This window comes from Zea mays, chromosome 2, assembly GCF_902167145.1.
Source record: "Zea mays cultivar B73 chromosome 2, Zm-B73-REFERENCE-NAM-5.0, whole genome shotgun sequence".
NCBI classification, from domain to species: Eukaryota; Viridiplantae; Streptophyta; class Magnoliopsida; order Poales; family Poaceae; genus Zea; species Zea mays.
This window is the reverse complement of record NC_050097.1, coordinates 78,871,557-78,890,316: the sequence shown is the minus strand read 5'-3', so window position 1 is coordinate 78,890,316 and position 18,760 is coordinate 78,871,557. Positions and strand designations below refer to the sequence as shown.

General features: G+C 48.8%; 1 protein-coding gene and 1 pseudogene across 1 annotated transcript in view; both read right to left on the bottom strand.

The window, feature by feature from the left end:
* Positions 1-14,365, bottom strand: part of LOC103646607 (3-oxoacyl-[acyl-carrier-protein] reductase 4-like) — a 65,107-nt gene extending 50,742 nt beyond the window's left edge. Inside the window, exon 1 of the mRNA NM_001327911.1 lies at positions 14,093-14,365. Coding sequence (NP_001314840.1) covers positions 14,093-14,243 — 151 coding nt within the window. The 5' untranslated portion in view covers positions 14,244-14,365. The remainder of the gene's footprint in view (positions 1-14,092) is intronic.
* Positions 14,366-14,632: 267 nt separating this feature from the next.
* Positions 14,633-18,139, bottom strand: LOC109939285 (uncharacterized; annotated as a pseudogene).
* Between the last annotated feature and the right edge of the window lie 621 nt (positions 18,140-18,760).

The following is an 18,760-nucleotide window of genomic DNA, read 5'->3' as shown; positions in this document are numbered from 1 at the left end:
CCGCGCTCGCGCTGCCCACCCGGCCCCGCCTGTCAGCCGCTCAGGTCGTCGCGCGCTCGCGCGCCCGCCCGCGGATCTAATCCTGGCCGTCCGCCTGAGATCCAACGGCCGTAGGAGCCCGATACCCCTTCGCCCGCGCGTTTTCTTAAAGAGACCCCCGGTTTTCTAGAATTTAAACCCGCCGTCCCTGGTTTCTCACAGTTAGGTCCTCGGACCTTTTATTTAATTCAAAATAGGTATTTAGGGTATATTTTTAACCCCTAAACTTGTAAAATTCATAACTTTGTCATATGAACTCCAAATTAGGTGCTTCAAATTGCAAAATGCTCATGATGTTTTTGTCTATCTATTTAAACAATGTTTCCCTGTTGTTTCCATGTACCAATTAATGATTAATCATTAGGATAGGATTAAGGTTATTGGAACCCTATTTGAGATAATTAGAAGTTGGTAGACTTTAATAAAAGTTGGAGTACTTAAGTTTAGGGACTTAAACACCTAGGTTTAGGAACTTAAAACCATGTAATGATTTAATCCCACCACTGACTTAAACCTGATTAGTGGATAATGAATCACTTTGTATAGTCCTCTACCCCAGACCTAGGGAACACCAGAGTGCCTATCCCTTTTCTACTATGAACTTGTGATCTCTCTCTGCTGCATATGTTTGGTATGTTGCTTTTTGTTTGTTATTTTCCCAAGTACATAGTGTGAATGATTACTTTACGTAGACAACGAGCAGTCTGTGTTTCCCGAGGAGGTTGCAGAGGAAGTCCCTGATCAGCAGTTTGGTGAAGGCAAGTGTCCTCTGTCCCATTATGTCCTATTCATTTATAACTTACTATCCCGCATTACTTACTTGAAACCTAAGGATTTACTAGCTTTACACTATACTTTATCCTTGATAACCTTATGGGCTGTTATGGTTAGCACTCTGCTATTGCCTTAACTTAATCAATGAACATGATGTGACTATTTATGATACTGTTATCCTGATGATGTTGATGATCTTGTGATACTCTAGGGGGCTCAGGCTGTTTCCTGAGTACCTCTCCGTAAGGACTTGTTCGTTGAGAGACCACCCGGGATAACAGTGCAGCCATGAGGGTGAAATGGGATGCCCTTAGCTAATTAATTAGAGGAACTAGAGGTGTAGCTGCTTAGCCGTCGTGCCGTCAATGGGGTCCAGGCACAGTGCTTGCTCTGCCGAGGCTGAGTGCCGAGGTTCTTTCGTTTTGCTCTTTGTTAGTCACTCTCCTGCGGGGAGGGGTACTGTGTTTATCAAACTGGAGAAACCTAACGGGCAGCTATGATCTCTGGGGAACCTTTGTAAAAGCTACGTAGTGATGCCCTGCCGGACCACCTAGGTAGTGGTCAATGGGGATTAGCTCTCCCCGGGTAGAAAGGGAATCATGACTCATGGGTAAAGTGTGCAACCTCTGCAGAGGGTAGTGAAACTGATATATCAGCCGTGCTCACGGTTAAGAGCAGCCTTGGGATCCTCTTTGATTAGAGATACAGATGGTTCGAGATACAAGGATTATGTTATGGTTTTGGTTCGACTATGATGATGATGTTCCTCGATGAGGAAATGGTTTACGGGTTGGTTAATGCTAAAATCTGGCTTCTACTAATGATAAATACTTGACCAACTAAAAGCAACTGCTTGAGCCTAACCCCACATAAAGCTAGTCCACTTCAGCCAAACGGGACATTTGCTGAGTACGTTGAAGTGTACTCATCCTTGCTTTACCACAAAACACCAGGTTGCCCGCATTGTAACCACTGCTCAGGAGAAGGCGAAGCCGTGGAAGGAGACTTCCAGGAGTTCCAAGATTACGACGAATTCTAGGTGTGGGTTGGCGGCAACCCCCAGTCAGCTGCCTGTGAAGGCCTTATCTTTACTGCGTTCCGCTAGTACTTTGATTTACCTGTTAAGACAATGACTGTGTGGATGTCTATGACTCTGTGATGTAATAAGTTAATACTCTTTTATGTTAATATTCGAGCATTGTGCGATGATGTTCATTTATGTAATCGCTGTGTACGTGAGTTCTGATCCTGGCACGTACATAGTTCGCATTCGGTTTGCCTTCCAAAACCGGGTGTGACATAAGTGGTATCAAAGCCGTGTTGACTGTAGGACCGCTGACCTAGAGTAGCACTGGTCGTATTAAGGACTATTGACCTTCCCTCTCACCTTGACCTCTGATGTTACTTCAAAAGTCGGTCACCTCGACCAACCCTATGTTCTACTACATATATATACTATATTATACCTTGTCAAAAAATTTTATCTTATTCTGTCTATGGTTTATTCACTTGTCATATTAGTTCTGCTCTTACTCTTATGCTTACGGTGTCTTTTGTAGATGGCTCGTCTTAGACACACTGCACGTAAGTCGGTGATTCCTTTCCTGCCGTCTCGACTTGCGGAGCGTCCTCTGCACCGCACCGTGTCCGGTCAGTCGAGTCACCTGGAGAGGCTGCACCACCGCCTGCGTGAGGAGCAGGAACGCCGGCGGCAGCACAGAGAGCAGCAGGGCTCTTCCTCCCCACCCCAGCGAGAAGTGGAGTCCGTGAGGCCCCGTTCCTCTGTGGCCCAGCTGGAGGCGCCCCCTGCACCACCGCGGGACGCCCCGGCTGTTGGAGGAGCTACTGGAGGAGATCCTGGAGGAGACCCCGACGACGACTCAGACCACAGCACGGAGTCTTCTGAGCCGCAGGAGGCGGAAGGATGGGTCGCCCGACCCATCACCCGTGACGCCGCTCGCGGTTGTCACTTCCACGACGCACTCGACACCTTGCTGCGCCAGGCTTTCGACCGGCACACCTGGTCGATCGAGTATCGTTGTGTAGTCTACCAGCACAGTCGCGGAAGGTACCCGGACCGCTGGGAGGCTACCTGCCTAGTTCGCCGTCCGGAGGATGACCTCCGGGGTGCGGAGGCCGTTTCTGAGCACTATTCCATCTCCGAGAGGGACACTGCAGAGGCGGCTATGCAGGATGCAGCATGACGTGCACTCTCCCAGTACTGTTCTTTGTTCGGTGGGGTGGCCGACGGTCTTAACCTTCGGTACTACCCCCGCCGCCCTACTGGCAGCACCGAGAGTGTGGTTGTCTCACCTGTTGGTGAGGCTAACCCTAGGTTGAGCAGCACAGTCAACCTAGTCGCAGTGCTTAACACTGAGCTGGACCACTCTCTGGACGAGCTAAGCAGGGCTCGAACGGAGATTGCGGAGTTGCGTGCTGAGCTGGCAGAGCGCCATCACCAGGAGGGTGGTTCCCCCGCTTCTGTTGGGACTCAGCACCCATACCGCTCACCGCCACGTGGTCACCACACTTATGGTTCCCCTGTCTGTAAGACCAGGATAGATCTGGATCCTTAGATCGTTAGCGTCGGAGTTTGTAATAATTCTTAAGTCAGATGTCTCAGTCTTAGGTAGTCAGTTTAGTTTGCTTATCAGTTGCTTCCATTTAGTTTAGTTTGCTTATCAGTTGCTTTCATGCTTGTTATGATGAACTTGTGCTGGATTCGAATCTTTGTAATGACTGTTGCCAACCTGTGGGTTTCCCCTGCAGTTTGGCCTAGCTAGTAATGTTAATAAAGTCAGTTGCTTAGTTGGGAAACCATTTACTTCTACTTTCCTTCTTATCTGAGAAGCGGTGTTGAATCATAATGAGGATCAGTGAAGCTCTTTGTTCACTCAGTGTCATGAAGAATTATGTATTCTCTTTTCTTATGCTGAAGGGTTGTAAGATCAATGCTGATGTGTGAATGTCTTCCACAGATGTCTGACAACAGGCGCCGATGCAACAGGCGTGCTCAGCAAGAGCAGCATGACCAGCAGGAGGAACAATAGAGGCAGCCTCCCCCACCACCCCCGATGTCAGTAGAACAGATGTTCTTGATGCAGACTCAGGCAGTGCAGGCCATTGGGCAGACTCTGGCAGCCATGCAGCAGGCTCAACAGCAACCCCAACCCCAATTGCAAGTGCAGATGCCCCAGATGCCACGGGATAAGCGTGACGAGTTCATGAGAGGGCACCCTCCTACCTTCGCCCATTCTGCTGACCCCATGGATGCAGAAGACTGGCTGCGCGCAGTGGAAAGGGAACTGCGCACCGCCCAATGTGACGACAGGGAGAAGGTTCTGTATGGTCCCCGTCAGCTAAGGGGAGCAGCCCAGTCCTGGTGGGAGTCCTACCTCGCCACACATGCTGACCCCGAAGCCATCACCTGGGAAGAATTCAGCGAGAGTTTCCACAGGTACCATGTGCCAGAGGGACTGATGATCGTGAAGAAGGAGGAGTTTCTGGCTCTGAAGCAGGGACCCCTGTCTGTTAGTGAATACAGGGATAAGTTTCTGCAGCTATCCCGTTATGCACCTGAAGATGTCAACACTGATGCTAAAAGGCAGTACAGGTTCATGAGGGGTTTGGTGGATCCCCTGCATTACCAGCTGATGAATCACACCTTCCCCACCTTCCAGCACCTGATCGATAGGGCAGTTATGACTGAGAAGAAGCGTAAGGATATGGAAGATCGGAAGCGCAAGATGAGTGGACCCCAGACCGGAAGCATCAGCCGTCCCCGTTTCTCAGGCAGTTCATCTCAGCAAGGCAGGCCTAGCCACCCACAAGGATACCAGAATCAGAATCAGCGTCCGCATCAGCAGCAGTTTCAGAGGCAGTACCCACAGCAGCAGCAGCAGTATCGTCAGCACAGCCAGCAGGGAGGTAATCAGTATCAGAAGCAGAACAACCAGGCACCTCGCCTTCCTGCCCCAGCAGCAAATCAGAGCAACCAAGAAGCCCCAGCACAAGGAGGAGGCAGAGGATGTTTCCACTGTGGAGATCAAGGCCACTGGGCGATGCAGTGCCCAAAGAAGATGGCTCAGCAGCAGACCAACCCCAATGCTCCAACAAGGCAAGGTGTACTGCAGCCGGCAGCAGGCAATCGTAACCAAGCGTACAACCGTGGAAAGGTGAACCACTTGGAGGCCGAAGCAATCCAGGATGCACCAGATGTGGCAGTAGGTATGTTCTCAGTCGAATCTCATCCCGCAAAAGTGCTATTTGATACTGGTGCAACTCATTCATTTGTCACTGCAACACGGGTAGAATTGCATAACATCTCAGTAGAGGCAATGATGCCGCCCATGAGGATTAATTCGGTTGGTGGCAAAGTGCAAACAGATAAAATATGCTCAAATATAATGGTGGAAATAAGGGGGATAGGATTCCCCAGTGACTTAATAGTAATAGACACCCCTGGGATAGATGTTATTCTAGGGATGAATTGGTTAATGAAGTATGAAGCAAATGTTAGTTGTGACAAGAGGACCGTAACATTGAAGTCCCCGTCAGGAGAAGAGGTAGTGGCCGAGCTAAGGATGCCTAAATCAGCGGAGGGAGTCTGTCACCAGATTTCAGTTGATAGTAAGGAGCCTAACCCGCTCGAGGCTATCAAGGTTGTGTCGGACTTTCCGGATGTGTTTCCCGAGGAGCTAACGGGCATGCCACCCGAGAGAAAAGACGAATTTGCCATAGAGCTTATCCCTGGTACCGCCCCCATTTCCAAAAGAGCCTACCGAGTGTCTGGACCAGAATTGGTAGAACTCAAGAAGCAGATAGATGAGATGTTAGAGAAGGGTTACATCAGGCCAAGCACCTCGCCTTGGGCCGCTCCAGTGTTGTTTGTAGAGAAGAAAGATGGTACCAAAAGGATGTGCATAGACTACAGAGCCTTGAATGAAGTCACCGTCAAGAACAAGTACCCCCTGCCAAGGACAGAAGATTTGTTCGACCAGCTCAGAGGTGCCAGCGTATTCTCTAAGATACACCTGAGGTCAGGTTACCATCAACTCAGAATCCGACCCTCGGACATACCGAAGACAGCATTCATCACCAAGTATGGATTATATGAGTTCACAGTTATGTCCTTTGGTTTGACAAATGCGTCAGCCTTCTTTATGTACCTGATGAACAGTGTGTTCATGGATTATCTGGACAAGTTTGTGGTAGTGTTCATCGATGACATTCTCATATACTCTCAAAGTGAGGAAGATCATGTAGAGCATTTGAAGATGGTATTGCAAAGGCTTCGAGAGCATCAGTTGTATGCCAAGCTGGGCAAATGCGAATTCTGGTTTCATGAAGTCTTATTTCTGGGTCACATCATAAATCAAGATGAGTTAGCAGTGGATCCAAAGAAAGTAGCAGATATCCTGAACTGGAAAGCACCGAAGGATGTTCGTGGGATCAAGAGCTTCATTGGAATGGCTGGATATTATAGGCGTTTCATTGAAGGCTTCTCAAAGATTGCTAGGCCAATGACAGCGTTGCTAGCGAAGAAAGTTGAGTTTAAATGGACTCAAAAGTGTCAGGAAGCATTTGAAGAACTGAAGAATAGATTGACTACAGCTCTTGTGTTAGTCCTGCCTGATGTTCACAAGTCATTCTCAGTGTATTGCGACGCTTCGTACACCGGATTGGGATGTGTGCTAATGCAAGAAGGAAGAGTGGTAGCATACTCATCTCAACAGCTGAAGATCCATGAGAAAAATTATCCCACACATGACCTGGAGTTGGCAGCAGTGGTTCATGCCTTAAAGACCTGGAGACATTACCTGTATGGGCAGAAGTGCGACATCTACACAGATCATAAAAGTCTAAAGTACATATTCACCCAGTCAGAGTTAAACATGAGGCAGCGAAGATGGTTGGAATTGATCAAAGACTATGAGTTGGAGATACATTACCATCCAGGCAAAGCCAATGTTGTTGCAGATGCTCTGAGCAGGAAGAGTCAAGTCAATATGTTGGCCACGTACCCGATGCCGTATGAGTTAGCCAAAGAGTTCGACAGACTGAGCCTCGGTTTCCTGAACAGTACACAAGGAGTAACGGTGGAATTAGAGCTCACCCTAGAGCGGGAGATCAAAGAAGGGCAGAAGGATGATGAAAACATCAACAAGATTCGGCAACTGATCTTAGAAGGAAGAGGCAAAGACTTTCGAGAGGATGAATAGGGAGTAGAGATGGCAATGGGTAAATACCCACCGGGTATTACTACCCCATACCCATACCCACGACACAAAAATAACCCCACCGGGTTACCCATATACACTGGTGGGTATGGATTTACCCCCATACCCATACCCATGTGGGTATGGGTCACCCATCGGGTCACCCGTACCCACAAAAATTAAAAGTCTATCAAAATATTATACTATACAAATGTCAAGTATATCCATATAAATACCATTACAAAATTTTCTAGCATCATTTAACCATCCATTCAACACATAAAAGATAATTGGATAAAGTAGTAACACTAGGACAGTACTACATAGCACATTACATGTTCCATTACATGGTCATTAAATTGTCGTTAAGCCTTTTATGACATTATGGTCTAAAAGGTTGTTAAATAGTAAAAAAGATGGATGACTAAAGACCAAGTTCATGCTTGGGCTAAGTTTATATTGGGTATTTTATACCCACGGGTTAACGGGTATGAGTGAAGGCGGAATGTTCTAATACCCGTTTACCCATTGGGTGAAGATTTTTGCCCAATAACAGACCCACAGGTAGAATATTTAGCCCACATACATACCCTAATGGAGTAAATACCCATCGGGTATCGGGTCGCGGGTACCCGTTGCCATCTCTAAGAGGGAGTAATATGGTTCAAGGACCGATTGTGAGTTCCCGACCTCAAACCTATTCGGGAACTGATCCTCAGGGAAGCTCATGAGACAGCCTACTCCATACACCCTGGAAGTGAGAAGATGTATCAGGATTTTAAAAAGAGGTTTTGGTGGTATGGCATGAAAAGAGAGATCGCAGAATATGTCGCCATCTGTGATAGCTGTCAGAGGACCAAAGCAGAGCATCAGAGGCCCGCCGGATTGTTGCAGCCTTTGCGGATTCCTCAGTGGAAGTGGGATGAGATCGGGATGGATTTTATAGTTGGCCTACCTCGTACCCGGGCCGGTTATGATTCCATCTGGGTGGTTGTGGACCGCTTAACAAAGGTGGCCCATTTCATACCTGTGAAGACAACATAGACCGGAGCAACGTTAGCCGAGTTATACATGTCACGGATAGTCTGCCTTCATGGTGTGCCGAAGAAGATAGTGTCAGATCGAGGAACGCAGTTCACCTCTCATTTTTGGCAGCAGCTACAAGAAGCTTTGGGCACACATTTGAACTTCAGCTCAGCTTATCACCCACAGACAGACGGTCAGACTGAAAGAACTAATCAGATCCTAGAAGATATGTTGAGAGCATGTGCGTTGCAAGACAAGTCAGGATGGGACAAAAGGTTACCTTATGCAGAATTCTCCTACAACAATAGTTACCAGGCCAGCTTGAAGATGTCACCGTTTCAGGCACTCTATGGACGGAGTTGTAGGACTCCGCTGCATTGGGACCAGCCTGGAGAGAGACAGGTGTTTGGCCCCGACATCTTGCTTGAAGCCGAAGAGAATATCAAAATGGTTCGGGAGAATCTGAAGATAGCACAATCAAGGCAGCGAAGCTATGCGGACAGAAGGAGAAGAGAACTGAGTTTTGAAGTGGGGGACTACGTCTATCTGAAGGTGTCACCTATCAGGGGAGTCAGAAGGTTCGGAGTTAAAGGCAAGTTAGCACCCCGGTACGTTGGACCATATCAGATCCAAGCCAAGCGTGGAGAAGTGGCCTACCAGCTCAACCTACCAGAGAGCTTGTCAGCAGTGCACAACGTGTTCCACGTGTCGCAATTGAAGAAGTGTCTGCGAGTACCAGAAGAACAGTTGCCAGTGGAGGGTTTGGAAGTCCAGGAAGATCTGACATACATAGAGAAGCCAACGCAGATTCTGGAGTTTGCAGACAGAGTCACCCGGAGGAACACCATCAGAATGTGCAAAGTCAGATGAGGTCACCACTCCGAGGAAGAAGCAACCTGGGAACGAGAAGATGACCTGAAGGCCAAATACCCTGAACTCTTTGCTGACCAACCTTGAATCTCGGGGCGAGATTCTTTTAAGGGGGATAGGTTTGTAACACCCTGAATTTGGGGGTATAAAATTTCTTTGCTCATATTCACAAATTCAGGTGTTACTTCCCTTTTCTCATCCTTCCTCATTCTTTTCTTTCTCATTTCTATAGGAGAAAAGTGCTTATTTTATTTGTAATTATAGTTTAATAGGTTAAACCCTAAGGGAGTATGAATTGTTGCATCATGTTGAACCCTAGATTTCACTTTTGCTTGGTGCATAATTCTTTGAAAGTCTAATTTGAATTTGTGGCTTATTTGGATTTGAATCAAATAGAGAAAATAAAAAGAAAAGAGAAAACAAATTTCAGAATAAAAAGAAAAGGAAAGAAGCCCAACCCCGCCGCCCCCTCAGCCTTTCGGCCCAGCTAGGCCCATCCCGCGCGCGCGCGCTCTCCCCCCCCCCCCCCCCCCGCTCTCTCTGCCCTGGCGGGCCCGCCCGTCAGCGCGGCCGCCTTCCGCGCGCCCGCCCCCGCTTTCCCCTCTCTCTCTGCTCGCGGGCCCGGCCTGTCAGCCCCGTCGTCCTCGCGTAACCGCCGCCCGAGCTGCGCGCGGCCGCCTTCTCCGCGCCCACGTCGCGCGTGGAGCTCGCAACCGCCCCGCCCCTGGCCACTTGAGCCCAGAGCCCCACTCGCCCTCTCCCCCTCCCTCATTTGCGCTCCAGCAGACCCCTCTTCCACCTCCCCCTCGCTGCGCGCACGCCCGAGCGCCGCCGCCATAAACCCCCGCCGTCCCGAGCTCGTTTCCCCGTCGTCGTTGGAGCTCCGCCGTGCCCTTTGCCACGGTGAGCTCCGCCCCGACGTCCGCAACCCGGGACGCGCCCCAATTCCCCCTCCCCCTCCCTATTTCTCTCTGCCCGCGCTCACCCGCCGTCCTCCGTGCAGCCGCGGAGGTCCGCCACCGTCGCCCCGGGCCGCCGTTGCGTCATCGCCGCCACCGAGGAGTCCCCGGAGCCCGCCTTGAGGTAAAGAACCTCTCCCGCCCCCTCCAAACCCGTGTATTGCCTTCTGCCACGTTTAATTCCTCGCCGGAGTAGATTAATGCCGCCGCCGAGCCGCTTTGTCGTAGACCGCCCCCCTCCGGTGTCCCTGCCCCGATCCAGCCCCCACCGGGCGATTCCCCGTGCCCTCCCCAACCTTCCCGGCCGCTCAGGTCGCCCCAGAGACCCGCCGAGCGCCCGCGCCCCTCGTCTCCGGCGAGTCCTCCGCCGCGGGGACGAGCGCCGCCGCCCCAGCTAGCCGTAGGAGAAGCCAAGGCCGCCCACCCGATCCCCGCCGTCCGTCCCAGATCGGGCGGCCCCGTTTTAATTAGGCCGAGCCCAGTCCTGGCCGTCCGCCGGAGATCCAGCGGCCCAGGCCCGCTTCCCCCACACCCCGCCTCCCTGCCGTTGGGCCCCGCCTGTCAGCCTGCTCGCGCCCCGCGCTGCCCGCTGGCCCCGCCTGTCAGCCCGCCCGCGCCCGCGCTGCCCGCTGGCCCCGCCTGTCAGCCGCCGCGCTCGCGCTGCCCACCCGGCCCCGCCTGTCAGCCGCTCAGGTCGCCGCGCGCTCGCGCGCCCGCCTGCGGATCTAATCCTGGCCGTCCGCCCGAGATCCAACGGCCGTAGGAGCCCGATACCCCTTCGCCCGCGTGTTTTCTTAAAGAGACCCCCGGTTTTCTAGAATTTAAACCCGCCGTCCCTGGTTTCTCACAGTTAGGTCCTCGGACCTTTTATTTAATTCAAAATAGGTATATAGGGTATATTTTTAACCCCTAAACTTGTAAAATTCATAACTTTGTCATATGAACTCCAAATTAGGTGCTTCAAATTGCAAAATGCTCATGATGTTTTTGTCTATCTATTTAAACAATGTTTCCCTGCTGTTTCCATGTACCAATTAATGATTAATCATTAGGATAGGATTAAGGTTATTGGAACCCTATTTGAGATAATTAGAAGTTGGTAGACTTTAATAAAAGTTGGAGTACTTAAGTTTAGGGACTTAAACATCTAGGTTTAGGAACTTAAAACCATGTAATGATTTAATCCCACCACTGACTTAAACCTGATTAGTGGATAATGAATCACTTTGTATAGTCCTCTACCCCAGACCTAGGGAACACCAGAGTGCCTATCCCTTTTCTACTATGAACTTGTGATCTCTCTCTGCTGCATATGTTTGGTATGTTGCTTTTTGTTTGTTATTTTCCCAAGTACATAGTGTGAATGATTACTTTACGTAGACAACGAGCAGTCTGTGTTTCCCGAGGAGGTTGCAGAGGAAGTCCCTGATCAGCAGTTTGGTGAAGGCAAGTGTCCTCTGTCCCATTATGTCCTATTCATTTATAACTTACTACCCCACATTACTTACTTGAAACCTTAGGATTTACTAGCTTTACACTATACTTTATCCTTGATAACCTTATGGGCTGTTATGGTTAGCACTCTGCTATTGCCTTAACTTAATCAATGAACATGATGTGACTATTTATGATACTGTTATCCTGATGATGTTGATGATCTTGTGATACTCTAGGGGGCTCAGGCTGTTTCCTGAGTACCTCTCCGTAAGGACTTGTTCGTTGAGAGACCACCCGGGATAACAGTGCAGCCATGAGGGTGAAATGGGATGCCCTTAGCTAATTAATTAGAGGAACTAGAGGTGTAGCTGCTTAGCCGTCGTGCCGTCAATGGGGTCCAGGCACAGTGCTTGCTCTGCCGAGGCTGAGTGCCGAGGTTCTTTCGTTTTGCTCTTTGTTAGTCACTCTCCTGCGGGGAGGGGTACTGTGTTTATCAAACTGGAGAAACCTAACGGGCAGCTATGATCTCTGGGGAACCTTTGTAAAAGCTACGTAGTGATGCCCTGCCGGACCACCTAGGTAGTGGTCAATGGGGATTAGCTCTCCCCGGGTAGAAAGGGAATCATGACTCATGGGTAAAGTGTGCAACCTCTGCAGAGGGTAGTGAAACTGATATATCAGCCGTGCTCACGGTTAAGAGCAGCCTTGGGATCCTCTTTGATTAGAGATACAGATGGTTCGAGATACAAGGATTATGTTATGGTTTTGGTTCGACTATGATGATGATGTTCCTCGATGAGGAAATGGTTTACGGGTTGGTTAATGCTAAAATCTGGCTTCTACTAATGATAAATACTTGACCAACTAAAAGCAACTGCTTGAGCCTAACCCCACATAAAGCTAGTCCACTTCAGCCAAACGGGACATTTGCTGAGTACGTTGAAGTGTACTCATCCTTGCTTTACCACAAAACACCAGGTTGCCCGCATTGTAACCACTGCTCAGGAGAAGGCGAAGCCGTGGAAGGAGACTTCCAGGAGTTCCAAGATTACGACGAATTCTAGGTGTGGGTTGGCGGCAACCCCCAGTCAGCTGCCTGTGAAGGCCTTATCTTTACTGCGTTCCGCTAGTACTTTGATTTACCTGTTAAGACAATGACTGTGTGGATGTCTATGACTCTGTGATGTAATAAGTTAATACTCTTTTATGTTAATATTCGAGCATTGTGCGATGATGTTCATTTATGTAATCGCTGTGTACGTGAGTTCTGATCCTGGCACGTACATAGTTCGCATTCGGTTTGCCTTCCAAAACCGGGTGTGACAAGCATCTAGAGGACAGCCTGCTTTTGACTGTCCTCCGTAGTCCTTTAGCATCTAGAGGACAGCTTGACTGTCCTATGTAGTCTCTTTAGCATCTAGAGGACAACAGTCGCTTTTTGACTGTCCTCTGTAGTCGCTTTAGCATCTAGAGGACAACAGTCGCTTTTGACTGTCCTCTGTAGTCTCTTTAGCATCTAGAGGACAATCCTGTTGTGTAGTGTGTGTGACAAGGTGTGGTAGTGCAGCCCCTAGGGCTATAAATATGTGTCCTCAACCCCTCTAAGGGTATGGCATTGTGTAGTGTTTGAGGAAATAAACAGAAAATTGCCCCAACTCATCGTGTCATCATCTTGATGAGAGTTAGAGTCCCTCTACTTACATCCTATGACTATGGTCCTAGGCGGCGTGCATGAGCGTCCATGTCTCCGTGAGACCATGAAATGAGAAGGGATGTGTATGGGAGTCTACTCATGGGCTGCCTAGTGGGAGTCTACTCATGACCATGAAATGAGAAGGGATGTGTACGGGAGTCTACTCATAAGCGCCCATGTCTCTTTTCATTTGCCTTTTCCTGGTTTTTCTTTTTTCTGTTTTCCTTTCCTCCAACCTCCATGAGACTCTTTGGTGTTGCTACCACCAAGCAAGTCTGCCTGTCACAATCCCTGTACATGGCTATCCAACCTCTACATGTGATGAAACAATAGCATAGGCTAGGTGTGGTAAGCAAGCCAAACGAAAGATAACATAGCCATCACGAGTGAGGAGACACTTATGCCACACTTGAGATCGCAGGTCACTGCCGTGAAGGCCAAGCATGCCAGCCAAGCACAATATTGACTGGGACAGATCTTGATTAAATGCCCAAAACATCTAAGACTAATGCTGTGGCATTAGGCTCAGCCCAACAGCAGTACCTAGACATGTGAGGCTAATATGATCCTTTTATTTGTTCGGATCCAAATGCATGGACATTCAACTAGTAGGTTCTGCTACGACCACTGCTTCTATACAGACTACTCCATACCAAATTGTGTATAGAACAGGTACTGAACATGTTCCAAGTTCCAACTAAACAATAGGTAATCTGAGTCAGACTTTTCATGTTTATTTAACAAAATGTAACACTAAGGAAATGGAAGCTACAAATTTCAAAAACAAAATGAATTGTTTAAGACTGTCTACACACAACCTGACTAACTCCATCACGAATTCATGATGCTCCAGTTACTACTTAGTAACGCAGATATAGCAAAACAGAAGTAACCCTGAACATGAGCTCGTTAATCCACATATACTAAACAAAATTTCACCTAGCGATCGTGGATCCTAGGCAGCATAAGCAACCAAGCAAGCATTCCAGCTCACAAAATATGAAAGTATGAAAAACACATCATTCGCTCGCCATGCTACGGTACACAAGCGATCAGCTCAGAGAGGGGGCCCTCACCAGAGAACCCGCGGCCGGACCGCAGCGTGGGCGAGGAGCGGGCGGCGCCTCCACCAAACGTGACGAACCCCCGGCGGGAGGCCGCGGCGGCCACAGCGCGTGGAGCAATCGGGGAGGAAACTGCTGCTGCTGCTGCGGCAGCGGCGGCCATGAGGGAGCGTCGGGACGCGAAGGAGGTGAAGAGGAGGCGGGAAACCAGAGGGAGCCGTGTGCTTTGGAGATGCAGGCGGAGTATTTTTGTAGCCGTGATGGAACACGGATCCGGAGGAGTATACTGGGGTGGCTGAGACTTTGGAAACTCAACGAGCACGATGCCAGCGGGCGGAGCGCACGAGGCGAGAAAGAGAAATTTGCTATTATGGGATGCGGCTTCGACGATTTGGAGGCGTAGGCGAGGGATTCGCTGTTATGAAAAACTAGGGGACTACCCACACTCCAAAATAAACATAACCACACCATTACAAGATAACGTATATGATTAAATCAGTGATACTCACGTCGTCTCTACATCCGTTACCCTTCTCCTTCTCCCTATTCTCGCTACCAGGCACGCACCCTAGCAGCCACCGTCTCCACCTCCCGGGCGTCGAGCTCGCCATTGAGCCGTGCGTCGGCGGCGTCGAGGATGGCTCCTCTGCCGTACCATTCCCACGCCGTGGCGAGGCACCAGGGGGCGCCGGCCGCACGCGATCTCCAGAAGGACGACGCCGAAGCTGTAGACGTCCGACTCGGCGTTGGCCCTGCCGGTGACCATGCACTCCGGGTCCATGTACCCCATCGTGTCGGCGAGGACGGTGGTGTGCGAGCCCCAGCCGTGGTCGACCAGCCTCGCCAGCCCCGGCCGAGGTCCATGAGCCTCCTCTGTGCATCAAGGTGTCGAAGCGCCATCTCCATCCGCATCCTCTGCGTCTCCCGGGCGGCCTCCATCCTCCTCTCCTCCGCTCGCAGGAAACCCTCTCCGATGGCCCTCAGACCCCCACCACATCGCTCACACCTTCCTCGTCCCCGGCATAGTCCCGCCGCCTCTTTCTGGGCGGGGATGCGGGAGGGGAAGGGGGAAACGGCGAAGAGACCGCCGCCGCCGGCGGCGACGAGGACCGGGACGTGGATCGGGACTGGGACTTGGAGAAGAAGGGCGGGGAAGGAACGTCGAGGAGGTCGATGGCGTCGAGGAGCGGGCACGGGCGGCGGCAGTTGGATCGGAGGCGTCGGCGGAGCTTCTCGACCTTGTGGCGGCACTGCCTGGCCGTCTTAGACGGGGCGGCCGCGGCGACGGCGGCCCAGTCAGCGGAGGTCAGGCGCTCCCGGCCGACGGCGAGGCGGCGTGCGGTGTAGGCCCGCGCGAGCGCGAGTGTCTCGTCGGTCGTCCAGCACGGGGGCGGCACGCGCCGGCCGGAGGCGCGGGCAGGGGAAAGGAGAGGCCATGGTGGTGGCGGGCCTGGTGCGAGAGAGGAGAGAAGGGACTAGGGAGATGTCTCCTAGGTGAAGGAGAGAAGGGACACCTCGACGGCGCTCACGGCGCTGGAGACGGCGACGGTATTAACGATACTAATCGTTTTTCTATCCGTGTAATGGTGTGGTCATGTCTATTTTGGAGTGTGGGTTGTTCCCTAGTTTTTCATAACAGCGAATCCCTCGCCTATGCCTCCAAATCGTCGAAGCCGCACCTGAGGACCTCCATAATGGCAAATTTCTCGGCGAGGAAGGGGACCGGGACGAAGGCCGGTCCAAACCCGGGGCTCTGCTATTCATCACCCGGTAGGCCGAGAAGGCCCACTGTCTGATTTGGATTGATCGTAGTTTTTTTAACGGTTTTTTAATGTATTTGTTCAGCTTTGTAAATCATACTGTTCGGTTGACCGTGCGTTGCGACGACTTACAATAATACCCACTAAATTATCCATAAAAAAATTTCAAGATTTTATATTAATTGTCTCCGCTCTCCGTATAATATTTTTTGATTTGGCTAACTAATGTTATTGTTTACCTCATGCAATATGTCTTGGTAATACCGCCAATGAATTGAGCGATTATAAGAGAGTTCATAATGACTGACTGAACGAACAGAGATTATAAAATGACATAATTCCATCGTACAGAGACCAAATAAGAGAAAGTTTGTGAGCTCAAGTTTCTAAAATAAGTCGCGTGAACTCAAACTTATAAAAAGATAGATCAAAATATGGAGTGATTGCTAAAGACAGGCACCAATAAAACTGGATGCGTTCCATATAAATTATGCTACTTCGTAGCAATTACTAACGTTTAAAACCAATAAATAACATTTCATTTTAGTGTTAGTGTGACAAATCATTGTTGCTCCATCTAATTCAGCAACATCAAACATCATGTAGTCCATTGCGCCAATGTGGTCTCAGAAACGATCTAATGCTTGCAAGAATCAAGAACGTCGTGTCGTGCTTGGGCTATAGCCTTGGCCCGTAGTGCTGGCCCGACCCGACACGATTATATTTTTTATTTAAAAAAACGTATATACATATACATAATTTATATTCAATATTAAAAACATCATGATGTTCTACTGGTTACACTGGCATGGGTTCGAACCCCACCTCCTGCACCGTTTTTTAACATTTTACGTTGATTTAATCAAATGAGCCGACGGGCTAATGGGCTGGTCCGGCACAGTCAGCAGACCGGCATGACGTGTCTGGGCCAGAGTTGTGGCCCGCGGGCGTCTGGCTCGTGCCGGATTGCTGTTTGGCCATCTATAGACGTGCAGCGGATTAATTTAAAATAGTTGTGAGTGGTTATTTGTAAAAATATGACGTGGGACGACCGTTGAAACTAGTGCTTTAAGTATAGTATAGATTTGTTACCAAAAATCTAGAATCTCAACTAGACAGAAAAATATATTCCTAAAAATCTACATATTTTTCTAGTTTAATTTAAAATCACATTTTACCTGAGATTTTTTAGATTAATGTCATCCATGTTAGGGCATGTACAACTTATATACTATGTTGCGATTCTTTAAGAACTATATACACTTAAAAAAACTCGTTCATACAACATAATGCATCTAAGCCTTATATCTTATCACTAGAAACCCTCAGATACAGCTCATTTATATGTGTTGTACGAGTGAAACAATATCTTATATACGGAGAACCGTGCTAGAGACGTTCCTTCACTAGGATACGTCTTTTGTGTTTTTACATTTATCTTCTTAGATATTTCTTAAGATATGAGTCATTTATGTGGGTTATACGTGCCCTTACCAAGCTATCATGCTTTTAATAGCTCACAACTTAATTAATATCAAATTTTTAAGAATCTACAACTGGACTAAAGAGACTCAGGCTGTTTAAGATACTCCTCCAACCTTAGATTCAATAAAAGTAATTTTACTTTATAAAAGTTTTTCTAAACACTTCAGGTCCCCTTCAGGACCATCCTTTGGATGCCATGCAAGAATTATAAGTCATAGAAAAGTTTCCAAGAGTTTAGATCTATTGTTATTTTTCTCCAAAACTTGTATGGGGGAAAGCAATTTATTAGAATTTCAAAAGAATTCATGTGATTAAATCTTATGTTCCAAAGGCTCACGTAAGAAATTTCCCTATAGGGAATGAACCCTTCACATTTCCTTTGTTCCAAAGAGGCCCTTAGATTTACCAAATCCGGATTTAGAAAAAAAAGTTCTAAACGCTACAGCTTTACTAATTTTGGATCTACCAAAACGGTGAATTTGAGGACTAGATTTACCTTTTAGTAGATCACATCGAGGAATGCTCCACCAACCCAAGTGTGGTAGAGTTAGAAAAAATATCCACCATTGTCACTAGTTACACGCACCATGTACCAGTTTGCTTGTTTCTTTTCCTCTTCTTCCCCACGATGCTCATGTTTCTTTCTCATAGCATCAGTGGGCTAGCCGCACCTCTTCCTACCTGGCCGCACTCCTTCCCTGTGCCCTTCTCAGCAAGTACACCCTAATTGCAACTCTTTGTCAAATTATGCTTCTTTCATGTGCTCTTCCCTAGACGGTTGCCCCTTAAACTCACCTTTAGCTTCCCTCTCCATCCCCTTCACAACCAGCTTTCATGGGTGCACCAGGCATGTCTGGTGTAGACCTACCTCCACTAGACACATCTAGTGCATGCTTCAATGACTAGTTCTAAAATTAACCGTTACTATACTAGTGTCTAGTGCTCTCATGCTCACGGAACATGTCTAGTGACTATAACGCCTCAAGGTGCATAGTTGAAGACCTTTCTAAGTGCTCTCTCTGATGTCAAATTTGGTGACTCACTAGTCACACCTGGTCAGTACATTATCTCTAGCGTAAGTTTGCAACCCTCTATGGGTGTCATATCTGGTGACATGTTCAATGCCTTAATGGACATATCCGATGACTATACAAGCTCTCACGCCATTATGCAACTCTCTCTAGTTGTCGTGTCCAGTACATCTTATCCTATGCACATTGGACACATTTTGTTTTGCGTCCTTATAAAGCAGGGAACTCTCCTATCTGATGCCATGTATCGGGTGCACACCAGACACGTCGGATGCACCAGCAACACCGCCAACTCTTATACTAAACACTCTTTGAGTTGGGTTTGGTCTCAAACTTATCTTGGGCTTCCATAGAGCTACCTAGTAATATATTTCAAAAGTGTCCATCACCACTTACAACTAGAC